We start from the raw sequence: 22,123 nt of genomic DNA on the forward strand, positions 1-22,123 counted from the left end.
ATATATATGTGTGTATATGTATATGTATATGTATATATATGTGTGTGTGTATTTGTGTGTCTGTGTTTGTCCCCCCAACATCGCTTGACAACTGATGCTGGTGTGTTTACATCCCCATAACTTAGCGGTTTGGCAAAAGAGACCGATAGAATAAGTACTAAGCTTCCAAAGAATAAGTCCTGGGGTCGATTTGCTCGACTAAAGGCGGTGCTCCAGCATGGCCGCAGTCAAATGACTGAAACAATTAAAAGAGTAAAAGAGAGAGAGAGAGAGACAAGAACAAAACAAAATAAGAGAGAAGAGAAAGAAAAAAAAAACTAGGATGGAAGCAAAATAGAAATACACCAACAACAATAAGTCTTACCTCGTATACACTTGTCACACGCAATCGATAAAAAACTGGTGTAAACAAATGGGCAGCAGCCCCACAGACGAAAAAATAACTGATTGCAATGTACCAATACATGGTTGTATAGCTGTACATCTCGGAAGGAGTTCCCAGTAAAGTGATGGCTGACATGAAGCTCGCAACGAGTGAAAGAGCCACAGGAATTGGATTCATGTTGCCTCCTGCCAAGAGAAAGTCTTTTGTGTTTGTTTTCTTACGGTCTTTTATGGCATAGAAGATCCCAATGGATGCTGATATCACCAACAGAAGAGCAAACATCACATAGTCGGGAGGAGAGAAAGTGTTTCTGTCCTTATCTAAGAAGCTGATACCCATTGTGGAGCTGTAAAAGAGATGAAAGAAAAAATAATAAATAATAATAATAATAATAATAATAATAATAAGAAGAAGAAGAAGAAGAAGAAGAAGAAGAAGAAGAAGAAGAAGAAGAAGAAGAAGAAGAAGAAGAAGAAGAAGAAGAAGAAGAAGAAGAAGAAGAAGAAGAAAACAACATCCATTCATGAATTTTTTTTTTTTTTAATACATATTTTACCTGTAAATTTGAGTGTGTAAACTGGGAATGCATACGAGTTTCTCTGCCCTAGGTGTATGGAAAACACGCGGCAAGAAATGGAAGAAAATTTGAAGAAAGAAGAAAATAATAATAATAATAATCTTGATATAATATTGTCTTGGTATAAAAGATGCATGTACCTGGTGTACCCTTATCAGACAGGTAGTCATGATATACTGGGCTTCGTATATTTTACCCCAGTGTCACTTTGATGACATGCACTGCTCTCTCACTCAATAATAATAATAATAATAAAAATAATAATAATAATAATAGTATTAATAATAATGATGAGAAAGTCAACATGAGCGGTACAGAGAAAATAGCAAAGTACCAGGACCTAGCCATTAAGTTACAGAAGAAGCTATGGAAAGTGCAGGTAAAATGTATCCCTGTAGTTATAGGTGCGCTGGGAACTATCCCTAGAGATTTGAACAGATGGATAGAGGAAATAGGCATAAAACCTATTTTAGTGCCACTCCTGGAAATAGTAGTAATGAGGACAGCTAGGATACTTAGGAGGATTTTTGGCATCTAAGTTTACATGTTGTAGCCTAATGTTAGGAATTTTTCTTTTCCATCAATCTAATCTGTTGTGCATATACAAAATAATAATAATAATAATAATAATAATAATAATAATAATAATAATAATAATAATAATAATAATAATAATAATAATAATCTCTAGGAATGATAAAAAATGGTACTGAAACCTATTTGAAAATGATACCAGGCTTACCATCCCTACAGGAAGTGCAAAAAATCGTGTTAACTGGAACGACTCATGTACTGAGAAGAGCATTATCACAGTGAAAACAACATCCATTCATGAATTTTTTTTTTTTTTTTTTAAATACATATTTAACCTGTTAATTTGCGTGTGTAAACTGGAAATGCATACGAGTTTCTCTGCCCTAGGTGTACGGAAAACACTCGGTGAGAAATGGAAGAAAATTTGAAGAAAGAAGATAAAAAACAACATAATAATAATAATAATAGTGAGATGGACAACTGAACTGACATCTTACAGAAAAGGCTTGAGCACCCTGGGTATCAGAAGAAGGATTTTCCAGGGTGACAGCTAATCTCCATTGCTTTTTGTTCTCTGCATGACACCCCTGACTTTGGTACTTGGAAAATGAACCTAGGGTACTAACTACAGGAAAAATCCCAAGCAATCAACCTCCTTTTCATGGATGATCTGAAATTGTATGGCAAAGATGAGACATAAGTGAGTTCCTTGGTGAATACAGTCCACTTTTTTAGTACTGATATTAGAATGGAATTTGGGCACAAAAAGAGTGGAATAATCTACCTAAAAAGGGGCAAGGTATGGTTCCTAGAAGGGACAGAATTACCCAGCAGAGACTTGATTAAACAAATTGAAACAGAAAGATACAAATACTTTGGTGTATTAGAGTTGAATAAGAGAATGGAAAAGGAAATGAAAGAGCAACTGAGGATGGAGTATTTCCAAAGACTGAGGTTGGTATTGCACTCAGAATTGATTGGAGTTAATACGTGGGTGATAGCATCACTTTGGTATGGAGCAGGAATTACAAAATGGCAAATGAGAGAAGTGAAGAAAATGGATACCAGAAAAATGTTGACAGTCCATGGAACCTCCCACCTTAAGAGTGATACCAATAGGCTGTACTTGTCCAGAAGAAAGGGTGGGAGAGGTTTGATCAGTTGTCAGGAAAACAGCTTACGGTGGTATGTAAAAAAATGCACATGCTTATTTTGCTTAATGGTTAATCCAGCACTGCCTGAAAAGACAAATGGCAAAGTGAACCTCAGTAGAATTTGAACACAGAAAACAAAGAGCCAGAAATACCACAAAGCGTTTTCCCAATGCTGTATTCCCTTTACTTTCCCACTTCCTTACTCCCTTATGACCCCATAAAACAATTTTATCATTGAAACCAACAATAGTTACATATGTGCTACAGATTAATTAGAAACCATCTTCTCCTCTATGTGGTTGATTAAAACTATTGACAAAGGACAATACTTGGTTGGTGAAATTACTAAATATATTACTTGAATTCAGACCAGGATATTACAATGCATGAAAAGCTACTGTGATAAGAAGCAAATTAATTAAGTGTGAGAATGTTAAATAGGATCTAGAAACTGAAATCAGGGAATTAGGACAGAACTCCTGAACTACCCTTACAAAATACATGTGAGTAATTAAAAATGCGAGAGAAAATGCACTGAAATGACGGAATAATTTAGGAAAGAGGACTTCAGAACAGTAGAAACACTGAACTCAATATTAGAAATGAGATATATATATATATAAATATATATATATAAATATATATATAAAAGTACTAGCCATCCCAGTTGATAAACTAAGACTTCAGTATGATAAAATGGATTAGAAAATAACTATTTTTAAATCTCACAACATGAGATATTCAGCAACAGTACTTTGTAGTAAAGATTGTTTGCCAGCTGGAGACGATGTCTCCTGGGGTTAAATTACAGCAACATTCATCCTAAACCAGGACTGCCATGTTATGTTGGCAAACAATCTTTACAATAAAATGGTAAAGCACTTGACATGTAATCACAGGGATGTGAGTTCGAGTCTCATGGCTGGTCAATAATGTATTTTTCTGCAATGTATGGATAATTTATCCTGATCACGCTATTTTAGTAGCATTATCACGTGTTTCAGAATAAAAAACAATTTATTTCTGTATCTTTCAATACATCTCAACGCTTTTAAAACAAACTTTGTTTACTTTCATCGTAATAAAATGGATGTTTAACACATAAAGCACGATGAGCTATGATTGTCGCCATCAAGCACAGGTTGACAGGCCACTATCATGGCCCAGATGGATGCATTTAATATATGGGCATTTGTTGGGGGTCTAATGTCACTCAAACGCTCCGATAACCCCCAGCTGATGTAAAATCTGCCACTATTACATACTACGAAGATATTCTAACTATTTTTTGTTTTTTATGTGTGCATGGTAGTCTCACTTTCATAAAATGTGCTCAGCAGTCCATACTATGTGAGTGCAAATCCCAGTGCTTTATTGGTTAACTAAGAGAAAGATCTTGAACAAGAAAATTGGTGGGGTCAGTAAATAAAGACAGTATTATTAATAATTCAAGCACTAGGTATGACAAAGAATATGAAATTAAACATAAAAAAACCTACCACGGGTTACAGCTTGTCATTCAGTTTGAGAATTAGCTCAGTTAATCATCACATATCCATCATAATAACCCTTCACGATATGATGGTGTTGCTACTATACACCCAGACGTCATGGACCACATCCAGAGAAGGTTCATTCGAGTGACTGGTATTCAATCACCAAGAGACATACTCCAACCTCTGACTCACAGACATGCTGTGTTTTTGTCCTTTCTGTAGCTACTATTATGATTTCTGCTCCTTGAAGCTAGCTAGTCTCATATCTCCACCACCTGGGTAACCCCAACCTTCTTGTATTCATCTCTCCAACTTTTGTCACCCACATTGTATCCACCCCACCTTCAGCCTCACACTAACAACTATGCTCAGTTCTTCCTCCAGAAAATATCATCCTGCTGAAACCTTCTCTTTACTTGTGTCTTTCTTGCTGTTGTTGACCTGCAGCTGTTTAGGAACATTAGTACCGTTGCATACACTGGTCTCAGAAAGCCTACAAAAGCCATAGACACTGTTCCTTTTTCTAGACTCAGCAAGTAGAAACAAACATAAATTCTATAACGCAGTCTAACACAGTCATCATACAATAAAATAATACAACATATATAATACATAATCAACATCTAGTACTGTAAAATACCCCACGGACAAACAACTTATATAACTGAGTCAAATTCTATACCAAACATGAGCAGTCTTTTTTGAGAAGTAAGCTGTAGGAGATGTGGTTCATCATTAGGTGGGCCACACTGCTAAGAAAATACAAAGTAATTTTTTTGTTAGGCATTCCATTCAGAATGTCCCACAGGCCACAGTTTGCCCATTACTGCTCTACAAATATTGCCTGATAATACAGCACAAAACCCAAAGGTCATACTCTTTGACGATCACTACCCAATACAATACTTACAAAATATAATTGACTCATGATAAATAAAATATCCCATACACAACCAACTCATACGACTGAGTCATATTCCATAGAAATGTTACCTAATAATGTAACATGATCATTAAGATCATGTTCTACAGAGTCACAACCCAATAAAACATGACGTATAGTTGTCACATTATCAACACCTGATGTTATAATATAACCTACACACCAGTAACAATTCACAGAAATTCTATTCAACATACACTTTCCAAAGAGTAAATATAATACAATAAGCACAAGGCATTCAACACAATCACCACCAGTCATTAACTCGCACATTATACATTTCAAGCAGAACATATAAAACACATTCCAAGCAAAATAATATAATTTGCGTGACACATACACAACATTGACAACATTGTATAAAAGCATATACAATGAAATGAAGAAGCACAAAAGTAATGCAATAAACAAGAAAACAAACTTCTCCACAATGCAAAAAAGATTTTGTATACACAACTATAGACCCAGAAAGGACAATAGTAAACATACTTTAGGAGTATAGAGGGGTACATGATGATGCAATAATAAAAAGGTGCATGAAATTGTTTAAAACACAATGATAGGAGAAATTATGATAAACACAAGTTTATATTATTTGGTCACTACATACGTTTCAACATTGTGGTTGCTTAGAGTTACAGCATTGAATGTTCCAAGAGTAAGTGGATGTTGAACCAAAATGTGTCACCAGAGGAACACTTTATCGAATTAGATCCTTCCCAAGTCATATAGGCTCATAAGAGCCAGTTTTCCCAGCTTCTATGACATATCTTTCCTCACTGGACTGGACATTAATCTGTCACAGGATGACTCTTTTTTGCTGGCTGAGTGGATTGGAGCAACATGAAATTAAGTGTTTTGCTCAAAAACACAACTTACCACCTGTTTCAGGAATCGAAACCACAATTTTACAATTATGAGTCCAACACCCTAACCACTAAGCCATGAACCTCCACTTCCTTCAGTAATTTACAGAGATTAAACGCCTAAAACACGATGATATCAACAAGTGGCACACTAGCAGAATCATTAGCATGTCGGACAAAATGCTTTTCAGCATTTCTTCTGGCTCTTTACATTCTGAGTTCAAATTCTGCAAAAGCCAATCAAATAAGTATCAGCCAAACAGTGAGATTAATGTAATTATCTTATCCTCTTTTTTAAAATTGTTGGTCTCATGCCAAAATTTGAAAGCAATGAAGAAAACAAAAATAACACTAATAATAGTTTCTGATTTAGGCACAAGGCCAGAAATTTTAAGGGGAGGGCAGTAGTCCATACCATTGACACCAATATTTTTATTCACCTTAAAGGGATGAAAGTACAGTTGACCTTGGCAATATTTGAACTCAGAGTATAGAACCAGCTGAATTTTCTGAAAATATGTTGCCAGATGCTCTAATAATATTGCCAGCGATAATAATAGCTTCTAATATCAGCACAAGGTTGATACTTCATTGTCAGAACATTAAAAGGTTATTGAAAAGAAGGCAAAGCGGAAAAGCAAAATTGACCTCAGTGGAAATTGAACTTAGATTCTGCCAGCTCCCCCACCTTATCCACCTTAATTAATCTGTTCTATTATAGGCACAAGGTCTGAAATCTGGGTGGGGGTTACTCGATTTCATCCATCAATCCCAATGCGTAATTGGTACTTATTTAATCGACCCTGAAAGGATGAAATGCAAAGTCGATCCCGGCGAAATTTGAACTCAGAACGTAGCGGCAGATGAAATACCGCTAACCAATTCTTCGGCGTGCTAACAATTTTGCCATCTCACCGCTTTTAACCACCTTTATTAATGAGAAGACATATTAAATAATATAGTTTTAAAGGTTCCTAGAAAACTAGCTGGTCATGGCTGGAATACCTCTGATCATAAATTTGTTCGATGAGGGCTGAGCTGGAGTTAATAACAACAGCATCAGATGTCTTAAATGTTTAGCCACTCTCTCAACTCATTTCTACTTCACTTTTCATCTAAGTTAATGTCTTGTCTACTCATCTATATTAAACGTCTCGCGAGACCGTCCATATTCAATATCCGAATCTCTACCGAACATCTTCGCACACTTTTCACATAGTTTATACTGTCTGCCCTTTATTACTTTGCCTGTATAAGCAGAAGAGTGGAGGTGCAATGGCCCAGTGGTTAGGGTAACGGACTCGCGGTCATAGGATCGCGGTTTCGATTCCCAGACAGGGCGTTGTGAGTGTTTATTTAGCAAAATCACCTAAAGCTCCATGAGGCTCCGGCAGGGGATGGTGACGAACCCTGCTGTACTCTTTCACCACAACTTTCTCTCACTCTTACTTCCTGTTTCTGTTGTGCCTGTAATTCAAAGGTCCAGCCTTGTCACACTGTGTCACGCTGAATCTCCCCAAGAACTACATTTAGGGTACACGTGTCTGTGGAGTGCTCAGCCACTTTCACGTTAATTTCACGAGCAGGCTGTTCCGTTGATCGGATCAACTGGAACCCTCGACGTCGTAAGTGACGGAGTGCCAACAAATAAGCAGAAGCTCCATGAATTTCTTCAACAATGTTCTTTCTCAAAGTGCTCTCAATTTGCTACAATTACAACCACGCTAATCAAATAAGGTAAGTGATACTAAATAGCAAATTTACGTTCATAAATTTATTTCACTGATTCCTCTTTTGCTATAGGTAACTATATAAAAGCTTATGTTCTGTTTATTTCACATTACAATAATATTTATAATCTGATAGTAAACAACAGAATACTACCGACCCTTCGTTTCGTATCTCTAGCTTTATGTGATTTCTTTAATAATGATTAGATTTCTTCTTTCTAATTAAATAAACTACGTGTTTATGCATATACATGATGCGCTAAGGGTACGAGAAAATATAAATGAGAATGTATTCTGTTTTATTTAGTTCATTGACACCAATATATTAAGACAAAATACATCAGTATAAATAATGTAAGTATTAACAAAGAAAAAATTCTGAATTTCGTTAGAATAATTGGTTTTAAGCTGTCTTTTAAAAGCTACAAACTTTGTTAAGTTACGAAATAAATCATTTTAATCTTTATATCGAAGCTATAATAAATGTGTCAACCAACAGATAAGTAGTTGGGTCCCATCAAAACAGTAAGAATTAGGGTTGTGTTCGGTTGAACTGTCATTGGAACCCGGCAACCTTTCGACAGAAGCATGCGGGATATAAAATGAAAATATGTCAATAAAAGTAGGTATATGTAGACGGTGAATTAAAAGTGTTTTCACAATAAGTAAATAGGAAAGCAGATTATCAACAACTGTAAAACCATCAAACCTAGACATTAAAGTATTGCTGAGTAAAATAGTACCCGAAAACAGGGTGCAACCATACTGGTAAGAACGACAGACGATATGTAAAACACGGGGGAAAACAATGACTATTTTGTTCAATATTTTCATGTTTATATTCCACAAACAGTAAATTAGCGACCGATTGAGAGCAATTGACTGTGGTACCAAACACTGAAGCAATAAAACATTCAATGTAAGATTTAGAATGCGAATTAAAATACCAACTGAGATTCTTTAGCTGTCAGTTGAGCAAATGAAAGAATTTTCTCTTATCAAAATACGAAATTAAACCGTGAAACAGTAACAAATTATTTCTTTGAAAACAGATTTCATTAAAGAAAGAAGCTGTTGATGTTATTTACAAATTGCCAGCGCGGCGAGCTTATTGAATCGTTCACACACGGGACAAAATGCTTAGCGGCATTTCTAGCTGAACGACATTCAAATGCCGCCAAGGTCGTCTTTGTCTTTGATTCTTTTGAGGTCCATAAAATAAGAACAACTTGAACACTGGGGTCGATGTAGGTAAATTTTCAGATTAACACCCGCACGATTTTCACTAGGGTGTTAGGGTTAGAGAATTCTGTCCCTAACCCTAACCCTAACTGTAACCCTAAACCCTAACCCTAACATCCTAGTGAAAATCGTGCGGGTATTAATCTGAAAATTTACCTTGATGTAATTGACTAGCCCCCTCCCACCAAATTTCAGGCATTGTCCCTCGAGTAGAAAGGATTATTTACAAATTGTTGACGAAAGTGATTTGTAAATAGAAAGAATATCGCAACAGAAATTTATCTATCCATGGGCGGACCCACCAAAAGCATTCCATGCTTCTTTTTTAGTGCCAGACATGGTCTCCAAAAATAGCTCGTCCTGCGACAGTCACCTAATATGTGGCCCATCAAACACTCCAACCTTATTTTTCTCACACGACAAAGCTGGAAACTTTCTGCTTAAGTATTTGAAGCAGTCACTGCCTCAGTGTTTCAACACATGTTTTACACACTATATGGGATGCCAAAGCTTTGTCTTGTCTCCCAGTTTCATGCTAAAGTAAGTAAAGAAGTAAGCTAAGCTTTCTTCCCAAAATCTGTGACACAATTTATTTTTGTACCTCTAAGAATACACGTACTTCGTTTAGTGAAAGCCTGCTTTAATAATTAAATCTGAGTAATTAACGATTAGTTTCTTTAATCATTAGATCTTAAATAAACTGCTAAGGTGTTTTCTCTCACCCACATGATTTTTGTGTGTATGTATTTTTTCTTTTCTTTTACTTGTTTCAGTCATTTGACTGGAGCACTGCCTTTAGTCGAACAAATCGACCCCAGGACTTATTCTTTGTAAGCCTAGTACTTATTCTATCGGTCACTTTTGCCAAACCACTAAGTTACGGAGACGTAAATACATCAACATCAGTTGTCAAGCAAAGGTGAGGGGAGAAATACAGACACCCAAATACATATATATATATATATATATATATATGATGGGCTTCCTTCAGTTCCTGTCTACGAAATCCACTCACAAGGCTTTGGTCGGCCTGAGGCTATAGTAGAAGGCACTTGCCCAAGATGCCACGTAGTGAGACTGAACCTGGAACTGTGTAGTTGGGAAGCAAACATTGTACCACACAGCCACTCCTCCACCGATGTATTTTCTCTTGTTGTCTGGATTGGTTCAATCTTCCTGCATGGCACTTTGAGTGAGTGCTTTCTACTATAGCCCCAGGCTCACAAAAGCCTTGTGAGTGGATTTGGAAGAGGGGAAACTGAAAGAAGCTTGTATGTGTGTGCATGCATGATGTGTGCACATGTCTCCTTGTGCAGATATTGCATGATTGTTACAAATGAATGTCATTCATTTCCAGTATTCTATAAAAACATGTTTGGGCCATTGAGAAGTATTACATTACTTGGTAACTGGTAAGGGTTGATGACAAAACGACATCCATACAAGCATGGAGAAGTGTGGACATTAAAATGACGGTGATGATGATGATGATGATGACAGTGATGATATATGACAACGACATTACTAGTGACTCACATATCAGAGTCCAAACAATCTGCAGTAAATAATCCTGTTAAAATTACAGTTCAAATTAGCAGTGACACACTTATCCCTTGACATTTAAACCCAGGCTTTGTGCTGATCAAGCCACAGACTATAAATGAACAAACAAACAAACAATAAACAAATAAACGGATGACCCTTTATTATAATTCTGTAGTTTTAATTTACAATTCATTTCTATTCCACGAATATCCTTTTACTCCTTTAGTGACAAAACTAATTTATTCCACTATTGTGAATTGTAAATATCTACACAACCAAAGACTGTAACAAATTTTACCGGTTTCAGGTTGTAGTATACCTTCTTTGTTTTCTTTGTTTTCTAATTTTAGATAGTTCATGATGACTCTCTACTGTATACACAAAGCTACACCTTTGGTGGTTTAAGAGAGCAATCTGTTAAACTGCACCTACAACTTGTTCATATTTTATCATACAGTTATAAAAGATACAGCTCACCTGAGTAGGATTTGAACTCTTAACATAACTAAATACCTCATGGTATCTAATCCATTGCTCTACTTTTCCTTTCACTCACTGCATTGATTTACTTTTGACCCTTTTGATGCCAACCTGCCTGAGGCTGTCATTGGTTGCTTGATACCAACTTCATGCTTTAACCCCTTCAGCATTTAAACTGGTCATATCCAACCAAAATGTTCTATGTTTTATGTTCAAACTGGCCAGGTCTGACCTCTCACACCTAGCCTACAATGTTATTCTAAAAATAAGTAATCACATAATTGAAAATCTCAAGGTTATGAGTTAATTATCTTATGAATTTAAATAGCTCATTAACTTCATTATCTTATGAACTTCATCATCACCAAAGGCCTGCTGAATCTTCCGGATGGTTTGAGCTTGGGTATCACTGAGCTTTTGACAAAACCTAATGCACTGTCTCTACTCGATGCATCTGGTCATCTTGTATGAAAATGAAAATCTGATGAGCAAGCATTACACATTTATACTCTAGACGTAACAGCCAAGAGCTGACATGGTCTGCCAGTGTGAAAATGTTCATGCACACACAGGAAGGGTAGTGTCACCGCCCACCCAAAGGGTTTTCCCCAAGCAGCATTAGTTTTGGAGTGGAAAAATAAAGTCAGATACTTATTGAACTCACCTCATATTTATGTGTGTGTATATATCTATATATGTGTGTGTGTGTGTATGTTGGTGACTAGAAGGGCATCTGGCTATAGAAAACCTACCTCAACAAATTCTGTTTGACCCATGCAAGCATGGAACAGGGGATGTTAAATTGATGATGATGATAATGAATGTAAGAGTTCAAATTCCACTGAAGTCAACATGGTCTTTATTCTCTCTTGGGCTAATTGAATATGTGCCAGGCAAAGGCTGGGATTGGTTCAACAAGCTCTGACTAACCTTTACAAATACATGATTGCACCAGTGTATATATATATATATATATATATGTATATATATATGTATATATATGTATATATATATATATATATATATATATATATATATATATATATGTATATATATATATACCAGAGTAAGCACATAAATGTGAAACAAGGTGGAAAAATAGTACATACTAGAATACCAGAGGTAGAGTAACATGCTTTATTGAAAAGCACCAAAAATATCACAAAACTGTTACTCAGAGTTTCACATTCCCGTTCGTCAGACAGTTTTGCTTTTCAATAAAGTATATATATATGTTTGTGTGTGTGTGTGTGTATATATACACACACACACACATACATACTTGTCAGCTTGTCTGTCTTTGTTATAAAAGAAAAAGATTGCTTTTCTTATGTTGATGAAGTAGAATTTGCTATAAGTTTTCATCTGTGTATGTTCATTTAAATGCAAGAAAACAACAAGTTACAAGATAAACTGGTAATACTACTCATAAAGAGTTTCTATACAATTTCTTTTGCAAAAGTTGAAAGCAACAAAATCAAAACTGAAAATATGTCAGACTGCTACAATTTGTTATTTAATGTTAAACCTGCTCTCACATTGAATGGACATATATATAAAGATAATCAAGCTATGACCATCCCATCTTTTTTTTTTTTTTCAATTATTGATAATGTAGGTGCAGAAGAACTGGTGAGACTATGAAAGCTTGTAGTACTCCATTTCTGAAATAGCAGGATTTATTTTCTCACATACTATATAGGCCACATACTATATAGGCAACGATCATGTTCGGATGGTGCTTTATACGTACCTCCAGCACAGGAGCCAGCCAGGGGTTAATGGCATCGGTCACAATCGGTTGGTGCTTTTTATGTGCCACCAGCACAGGAGCCAGTTAGGCACACCTGAAATCAACCATGTTTAGCTGGTGCTTTTTACATGCCACCGGCACGGGAGCCAGTCAGGCGAGCCTCACACCAACCACGTTTAGATGGTGTTTTTATGTGCCACTGGCACAGGAGCCAGTCAGGGGGCATTGGCCCCAGCTATAATACTGGTTTTACTTGACTCAACACGTTTTCTCAAGCATATCATATTGTCCGACGCATCAGGGGTATTCTTAACAGAGCCAGACATGCGTGGCTAATGGATAATAAAACGAATGTCTCTCATTTGCCATGTACATGTGTATATATTTATGTATGTGTATATAAATTTATGTATGTTGTGTATTTATATGCAGATGTATGTATGTGTATATATATATATATATGTATGTATGTGTATATGTTTGCGTATATATATATATATATATATATATGTATGTATGTGTTTATGTATGTGTATATATATATGTATGTATGTGTATATGTATGTGTATATATATATATATGTATGTATGTGTATATGTATGTATATATATATGTATGTGTATATATGTATTTATGTATGTGTATATATATATTTATGTATATGTATATATATATTTATGTAAGTATATGTATATATATATTTATGTATGTGTGCATATATATATGTATGTATCTGTATGTGTATATATGTATATGTATGTGTATATATGTATATGTATATATGTATATACATATATGTATATATGTTTTGTGTATATATGTATGTGTATATATGTATGTGTGCAATTGATGAAGCACTTGAACAGTTAAAACAGCACAAGAACCGGGCAGCAGATGGAACATTTAACTGTTGATCTAGTATATTCTTCAATTATATATACTTCACGTTCAAACTGATAATTTTAATGCCCCACAATTGTTTTCATTGCTCTCTGACAAAAGTCAAGACACATACAGTAGATTTTTTGCCAAAATAAATGAATTACTGCAGAATGAGGGACCTGTTGATATAATTATGGATTTTGAAAAAGCAGCCCATAATGAATTTCTGGGTCGAATTTGGCATGCTGCTTGTTTTATTCAGGACCAAATGTGTACAAACATGTTGTGCCAGAAGAACTAAAATGCAGATATCACGAAGATGACAGTTTTAGTCTAAAAATGCAGTGTTTTGTTGCCCTTGTCTTCCTGCTGGTTGATGATGTTGTAGATGGATAGATGATTTTCCACAGTCAGTTATATCCTATTTTGAAAATAATTATATACCAAAAGAAGCCCATTGTATGGGTGTATGTATGTATTTGTCTCTCCCGCCGCACCCCACTGCTCGACAACTGGTGTTGGTGTTTTTATGTCACTGTAACTTAGCACTTCAGCAAAAGAAACCGATACAATAAGTATCAGGCTCAAAATTAAAAGTATTCGGGTTGATTTATTTAACCAAAAATTCTTCAGGGCAGTGCCCCAGCATGGCTACAGTCTAATGACTGAAACAAGTAAAAGGCAAAGAATATGAGGGAATGCTGAAAAGTTCCTGGTTATGGGTAAAAGAAAGGATCAATTGATTATGGCTTTATTCAACATATTTTCCTTCACTTTTTCTAAGCCCTGTAAAAGAACTTAGAAGTCAAGCCTCCAGCCAGGCCGTTTGCTGTGCCCTTAAAGCTAGGAACTTTTCAACTCCCCCTTGTAAAGATCTAAGAATTATTATTTTTGATATCCAAATTCTAATGATAGAGCTTTCACTTATCAAGCCCCAACTTCTAGGAAATAAACTCATACATACATGCATTCATATATAATGTGTATGCATGATAACTAGAATTCTAGATACATATCTCTTCCATGGAGATGTCAGTTGTAAGGTTTATCTAAAAATGCTGCAAAATACCTGTGGTGAAATAGTAATTAATACACAACCTAATAAACACTGTACATAATTTATGAGTCTAGCATTTATGCTGTGTTGCAGATAGGTTTTTCCTTTTGTTTTCAATATTTAAAAGTCAAAAGCAATTTAACGGTTAAGCTTAGTCTAAGCTGTATATAAAAACAAAGTTTTATCAAGTCTTAATTAATCCAAGATTGCTTAGCATTGTGTTCAACAAGACGTAAGAGAACAGAATCAATATGATTAATGTTGGAATGAATATGGACCATTATGATAAACATTTAATTTATTTACTGAGATGTACTTGCATAGCAAGCAACCTGATCTGAGATCATGTGCTGGAACAAAAACAGTTGCAGGGTGGAAGGTGTTTATAAGCCATTTAAGAAACACACAAAAACTGTTAGATTCACTTCAGCATTTAAATTTAATTTGCCAAAATATTTTCATCGCTTTGAGACCGCGACCTGGTCACTGATGCAGCAAGGAATTTTGTCAGTAAACAGGTCACGGCCTCAAAGCAATGAAAATATTTTGGCAAATTAAATTTAAATGTTGAAGTGAATCGTATGGTTTTTGTGTGTTTCTTAAATGGCGTATAAACACCTTCCATGCTGCAATTGTTTTGATTTAACTTATTCTATGGCATTTATCATTGTTTACTGTTTGCGTTCAGTATTGGCAAAATATCCTACACAAAACTAGTAGAAAGAAAATATTTTTTCCTACTCTCTGCACAAAGCCCAAAATTTGGTGGGGAGTAGGCCAGTCAATTAGATCAACCCCAGTACACAACTGGTACTTAATTTATTGACCCTGAAAGAATGAAAGGCAAAGTCGACCGCAATAGAATTTGAACTCAGAAAGTAAAGACAGATGAAATATTGTTAAGCATTTCGCCCGGAGTGCTAACATTTCTGCCAGCTCACCATCCTAGTAGAAAGAAAATATTAAGAAAACAAGGATTTCCCAACAATCTGACACAACAATATTCATCAGCTTTAGTCAATGTTCTCAACTGGTCAGTCAGGACTTTTATAAAATATTGGCACAAGCATGGCTGTGTGGTTAAGGAGCTTGCTTTGCAACCTCATGGTTTCAGGTTCAATCCACTGTGTGGCACTTTGGGCCAATGTTTTCTACTATAGCACTGGATCAACATACATTGTGAGTGAATTTGGTAGACAGAAACTGCTTGGAAGCCCATCATGTATATATATATATATATATATATATATATATATATATATATATATATATATAAAAAGTTAAAAATCACTTCTTTAACTTTCTAAGACATCTCAACGCTTCTAAAAGCAAACTTCATTTGTTTGTTTACATTTGTTGTAATTTGAATTTAATATATATATATATATATATGTATATCTATGCATCTCTGTGTCTTGTTGTTTGTTTTTATTCCTTCCACAACCACTTGACAACTGGTATTGGTTTGTTTATGTTCCTGTAACTTAGATGTTCAGCAAAAGAAACTGATAGATTAAGTCCCAGAATTAAAAATAAGCATTACAAATTGATTAAATGCTTCAGTACAGTGCTCCAGCATAGCCACAACCCAATGACTGAAACATGTGAAAGGTAAAAATTTACATTACTACATCACCCAAATAATGAATTATTACTTGATTGTTTGTTTATGACAGACAATATCTATGCTTAAGCCTTTTGTTTATCTCTTTTTACTCTAATCCAATAAGCTGGAAATGAATACTGTATGGTGAATACATCCAGTTTTCACTCTGCAAAGTATCTTCTTTCATATAATTTCATGAACTTGCAACGTTAAGTTCATATTTCTTTATAAATAAAGACGATAATAAATGTGCTCACAGCATGCCTTCATTCTGTTTTCAACCAATTATCGATCATTCAAACTGAAGAGAACTCAATACGAAGGAATTATTCTATCTCAAATAATAAGATTTGTTCATGACTTGTAATAAGGTGCTCAGCTAACTCAAAAAAAAAAAACGTGTATACACATGCATGTATTTCATCGTCACACTTCTTTATGCTTGAGAGATGTAGACTCCTTACTAATGCCATATCAAATAACGCGAATAGTTCTCTGAATCAAAACTTCATTTACTTCTAAGTGTTTACTGGAAACAAAGGAAGACCAATATCTATTCCTACAACTGAAAATGACAACAAGCACTGAAATGGTAATCAATAAGTACCACCAGCGGTACTGGATTGGCCCCATGTCCAAAGAACAGATAATGAATAACTAATGAAGACCTTCTTTTATTCTCAACTGACAACAGAAAATTGTCATCAAAGAAAACCACAACTGAGGTTTAGAGATATCTTGAAGTGGAACCTCATACTATTTGGCATTCTCCAGAAAGAGCTCCAAACAGACGTGGAAGATAGAAAACAATGGAGGAATCACTGTTATTTTGGCTGTGAATTCTTTGAGAGAACTAGAAAACATAGGGGTTGGAAATGATGGCAAATAACAGTTTAGCCAAATGATCACCACTTTGAAATGGAGAAATGTATATTTGCATTTAAGCCAATATCAAACACAGAGCTGCTACAGCAGAAAGGTGGCCACCATTGGTGAGAAACTCAACTGGTGCCATGTAAAAAGCATCCGCTGCAGTCTGTAAAGTGGTTGGTATTAGGAAGGGCATCCAGCCATAGAAATCATGCCAATGCAGATAATTGGAGCTTGGTACAGTCCTCGTGCTTACCAGGTCCTGTCAAACTGTCCAACCCATACCAGCATGGAAAACAGATGTTAAATGATGATGATCATGATGATACATAATAATATATATTATGATATATATATATATATATATATATATATATATATATATCAACAATATTAAAAATAAGGATTATTATTTTGAATACCTAACTAAGAATGAACCAGTAATCGTTTGGGGGTAATCCCTTACTATTTACAAATACACACACACACACAAACACACATATATACACACATGCGCACACAATACATAAATGAATTAAGAGAAATAGCTTGGTGTGGCCTCTTGCAGCTATTTGAACAAGAGAAATAATAAGGATACTTTAAATAACACACACAATAAATTCTTGATTTACTGGAAATATTTCTGCTTTGAGGGATGGAGGGATCAACTCCAAGTGAGAAGAGGAGATATAATCTCGAGAATTATAAATTCTCCAGAACTGACATGTCATTAAGGAAAAGATGGTTAGATGGGTTTGTAATTAAGAGAATAGCTGCACACATGTTTCTGCCTCAATAAGCATCATCAGCACAGCAGTTTTATTATGTTGTATCCATCGCTCATATACACTTCGACATGAACAAAAACAAGTAGATAATACATGACCTAGATAATATATATCATCATCATTGCCATCATCATCATCCTCCTCAACATTATCATCAAAAGCATCCTCATTATTTACTGTCACATCTCCTTTTCCAGACATGATTTGGACAGTTTTGACAGAAACAGTTGAGCCAGAGGGCTGTGCTTAGCTCCAGTGCCTTCTTTGATATGGTTTCTATAGCTTGATACCCTTCCTAATGCCAACCACTTTACAGTATGTACTGGTTGGCACCAGCACTGGTAAGATCACCAAGTACTTGCAAGACAAGACCCCTCAATTGAGAGGAGCACAATATTGAAGGATGGGAAAATGATAGAGGGACAGAAACAGGGTTCTAGCTGGAGAGGTGAATACATGACTTCCCAAGCTGGAAAGGGAGAGAGATGGTGAAAGCATGTATTTGGTATGTATATATATATCCCTTTAATATTCAGATTACTATCAAATATAATGCTTTGAATTAATCATGCATTATCTTGTAGCTTTGAGATTTCAATAACATGAAGGCAGTCAGCTGGCAGAATCATTAGCATGTCAGACAAAATGTTTAGCAATATTTCATCTGTCTTCACATTTTGAGTTCAAATTTCACTGAGGTCTACTTTACCTTTCATCCTTTTGAGGTCAATAAATTAAGCACCAGTGAAGCATTGGAATTGATTTAACCCTTATATTACTGTATTTATTTTGAGATGTTCTGTGTTTCTTTCAATAAGTTCTAAATATAACAAAGAATTTAGTAAAATAACTTAGTTATCATTAAGCTAGTGTTAGGAACATAAATTGTGGCTAAAGTTTGGTGGAAGATTTTAAATCAGAACTTATGAGAACAAGACATTTGTACTCAAAGCCCAAGGTAGTTTCAGTAGTTGGGTTGGTATCGAAAGGGTTAAGAATTGTTTTTCTATTATATATCAACCCTTTCATTACTGTATTTATTTTAAGATGCTGCTCTGTGATTCTTTCAATTAATTTTAACTATAACAAGAAATTTAGTAAAATAACTTAGTTATCATTAAGCTAGTGTTAGTAACATAAATTGTGACTAAGGTTTGGTGGAAGATTTGAATTCAGTACTTATGAAAACAATACATTTGTTCTACAGAGCCAGAGCCAGTTTCGGCCAGGTTGGTATCGAAAGGGTTAATCAACTGGCTCCCTAACTCAAAATCTCAGGCCTTGTGATTACAGTAGAAAGGGATTTCAATGATGTAACTGTTTGTTTTTAGAAAGACAATGTAGGGTTGGTGAGAAAGACTAGATCATGGATAAAATATTTTAGCCAGATATGGCTAGTTTAAATGCCTAAAAGGGGTATATTTATCGCTGTTGTCAAGTGAAAGGAGGGTCAATCTATTATAGTCTTATGAAGAGTTTCAAGAAAGATCAGTGAATCATTTGCATGGTTCTGATTTAATAATAAACAGTAAGAGTGAAAAGCCTCGTCATTATGTAGCTTCATTCTTCTGGAGTTGATTAAATAAGTTCATTTGAATACATTGCTTCACATTGTAACAAGTGAAGCTGATATTATGAGCAGTTGAATGGAATTCATTATCATGTAATCAAAAAGTTTTTACACTACTTTTCTCACGCCCCAACATTAACCACTACTACTACTAACACCATTATTACCACTACTACTACCAACACTACCATCCCCACCACCACCTCTTTTTCTTCTTCTTCTTCTTCTTCTTCTTCTATTCATTTACAACTCAGTACCATCAAACCATTTTCTTTTAAGAATCTAGCTGTTGCAACTGGGAATGTTTACAGAGTCCCAGGGTTGCCTGTAAATAATTCAAATACATACAACAGTATTTTTGCTATGTTCTTCCCAATTTCTTCTCTTAACTACCAATAAACAGGGATAGTTGACCGCAAGCTGAGTTGCAACAGCAGGAAATGAGGTGATTGAGTGCAACTCTTTGGGCAAAGCATGTTTTGCTACAGTTCATTTTTAGTGCTGGCAGCACACACACACACACACATACACACAAGTGCAAGCACACGTGAAAATATACACATATAGATAGAAAGGGGGAATTACTTTGAATTTTAAAAAATGGTTTCCTTAGTATTTCCTGAATACCTTTAAAACATCAATTAAGAAAATGCTAATTATTAAAATTATTGATTACAAAACCAACTGATTACAAGAACAATGATACACACAAGATAAAATTATTTCCTTATCTGTATCTTATATATATATATATTATCATCATTGTTTAACGTCCGCTTTCCATGCTAGCATGGGTTGGACGATTTGACTGAGGACTGGTGAACCAGATGGCTACACCAGACTCCAATCTGATCTGGCAGAGTTTCTACAGCTGGATGCCCTTCCTAAGCCCAACCACTCTGAGAGTGTAGTGGGTGCTTTCATGTGCCACCGGCACGAGGGCCAGTCAGGTGGTGCTGGCAATGGTCACACTCAAAATGGTGTATTTTACGTGCCACCTGCACAGGAGCCAGTCCAGCGGTACTGGCAATGAACTTGCTCGAATGACTTTTCATGTTCCACTGGCACAAGTGCCAGGAATGCGATGCTGCGGCATAAGTGCCAGGAAGGTGACTCTGGTAACGATCACGCTCGAATGGTGGTGCCATCATGATTTCGCTTTCGCTTGCCCCAACAGGTCTTCACAAATATATATATATATATATATATATATATATATATATATATATATGTATACATACACTAGCTGAAATACCCGGCATTGCCTGAGTTAATGACTCAGAGAATTAATAGTAACATCACAAAGCTCTTTATTTAACTTATAGTAAATCTCTTCAAAAAAAAAACACTCAGCAAATTCCAGACTAAGAATACTTTGTAGACCATTTTCTTTTTTTTTTCTTTTAATATATTTTTGTTTGATATCCAAATCCCAAAGATATACAAGTTCAGTTCTGTGAAAATTTGTGCACAAGTTCAAATCTCATGAATTCTTTTTCAGTTTTTGCTTAAACATAATGTGTAACCTAACTCAAAATTGTAATCCTAAGTGCTAACATGAAACCCCTAACATCAAATGCTCACCCTCAATGGAGCAAGGAAGAGTGTAATATGAAACCTCGTGTGTGTTTGTGTGTATGTAGAGAGAGAGAGAAAGAGAGAAAGACAGAGAGGGTGGAGCAAGAACGAGTGTGATATGAAAGATGTGTCTGTATGTGTGTGTGTGTGTAGAGAGAGAGAGAGGGAGGAGAAAAAAAAAGGAAAAGTTTGGTTTAATTATAAATATAGTTGTTATAATATTAAGTTATTTCCATTCGTGTGTCTAATGTCATAAATGTATGTGTACACATGTAAATAGATTAAACTTTTCATGTAAATCATTCTTTTCTTAAAGGTGACAGCGTGTGAAATACATACATGCGTACATACCCACACAAACAATGTTTCCATTAGTCATTATCTGCTGGCTACAACTTGGCTTTATAAACTGATTGAAAGCATGCATGTGTGCATCCCTAAATGACAGCTGTATTAATGTTACATTCCACTACCACTCCATATTTGTCTCTTACACAACTCCGGTCTCCCCTTTTCTGATATCAGTCACTCTCCCTATCCCACCTCATTTCCTTCACACTAACACTCTTGCAGCCTTCTAATTTTATCCCAAAATAGCTCATCCTACCATTACAATTTTATAAGTTATATTAGATATATGTAGTTATACACACACATATGTACATGACAAGGTTCCACACAATTTCTGTCTACCAAATTCATTCATGACACTCAGGAGCTATAACACAAAACACTTGCCTAAGGTGCCATGTGGTTGTAAAAACCAGACACACATGGTTGCAAAGCAAGCTCATTAACCATCACACAGCCATGCACATACCTATATATATATATATATACATATCATCATCATCGTTTAACGTCCGCTTTCCATGCTAGCATGGGTTGGACGATTTGACTGATCTGGCAGAGTTTCTACAGCTGGATGCCCTTCCTAACGCCAACCACTCAGAGAGTGTAGTGTGTGCTTTTACGTGCCACCGGCACGAAGGCCTGTCAGGCAGTACTGGCAATGGCCACGCTCAAAATGGTGTATTTTATGTGCCACCTGCACAAGAGCCAGTCC

General features: G+C 35.5%; 1 protein-coding gene across 4 annotated transcripts in view; it reads right to left on the minus strand.

Annotated features, from left to right (window-relative positions):
• Positions 1 to 22,123, minus strand: part of LOC106880479 (sodium-coupled monocarboxylate transporter 1) — a 177,370-nt gene that overhangs the window by 116,798 nt on the left and 38,449 nt on the right. For 3 of the 4 annotated variants that reach the window (XM_014930424.2, XM_052966176.1, XM_014930422.2), the window contains exon 2: positions 365 to 731. In XM_014930424.2, coding sequence (XP_014785910.1) covers positions 365 to 724 — 360 coding nt within the window. In that variant the 5' untranslated portion in view covers positions 725 to 731. Of the gene's footprint in view, positions 1 to 364; positions 732 to 1,993; positions 2,167 to 22,123 lie in introns of all 4 variants that reach the window. The other variant, XM_014930423.2, reaches the window with a different exon arrangement.

The sequence above is a fragment of the Octopus bimaculoides genome, chromosome 3 (assembly GCF_001194135.2).
Source record: "Octopus bimaculoides isolate UCB-OBI-ISO-001 chromosome 3, ASM119413v2, whole genome shotgun sequence".
NCBI lineage: Eukaryota > Metazoa > Mollusca > Cephalopoda > Octopoda > Octopodidae > Octopus > Octopus bimaculoides.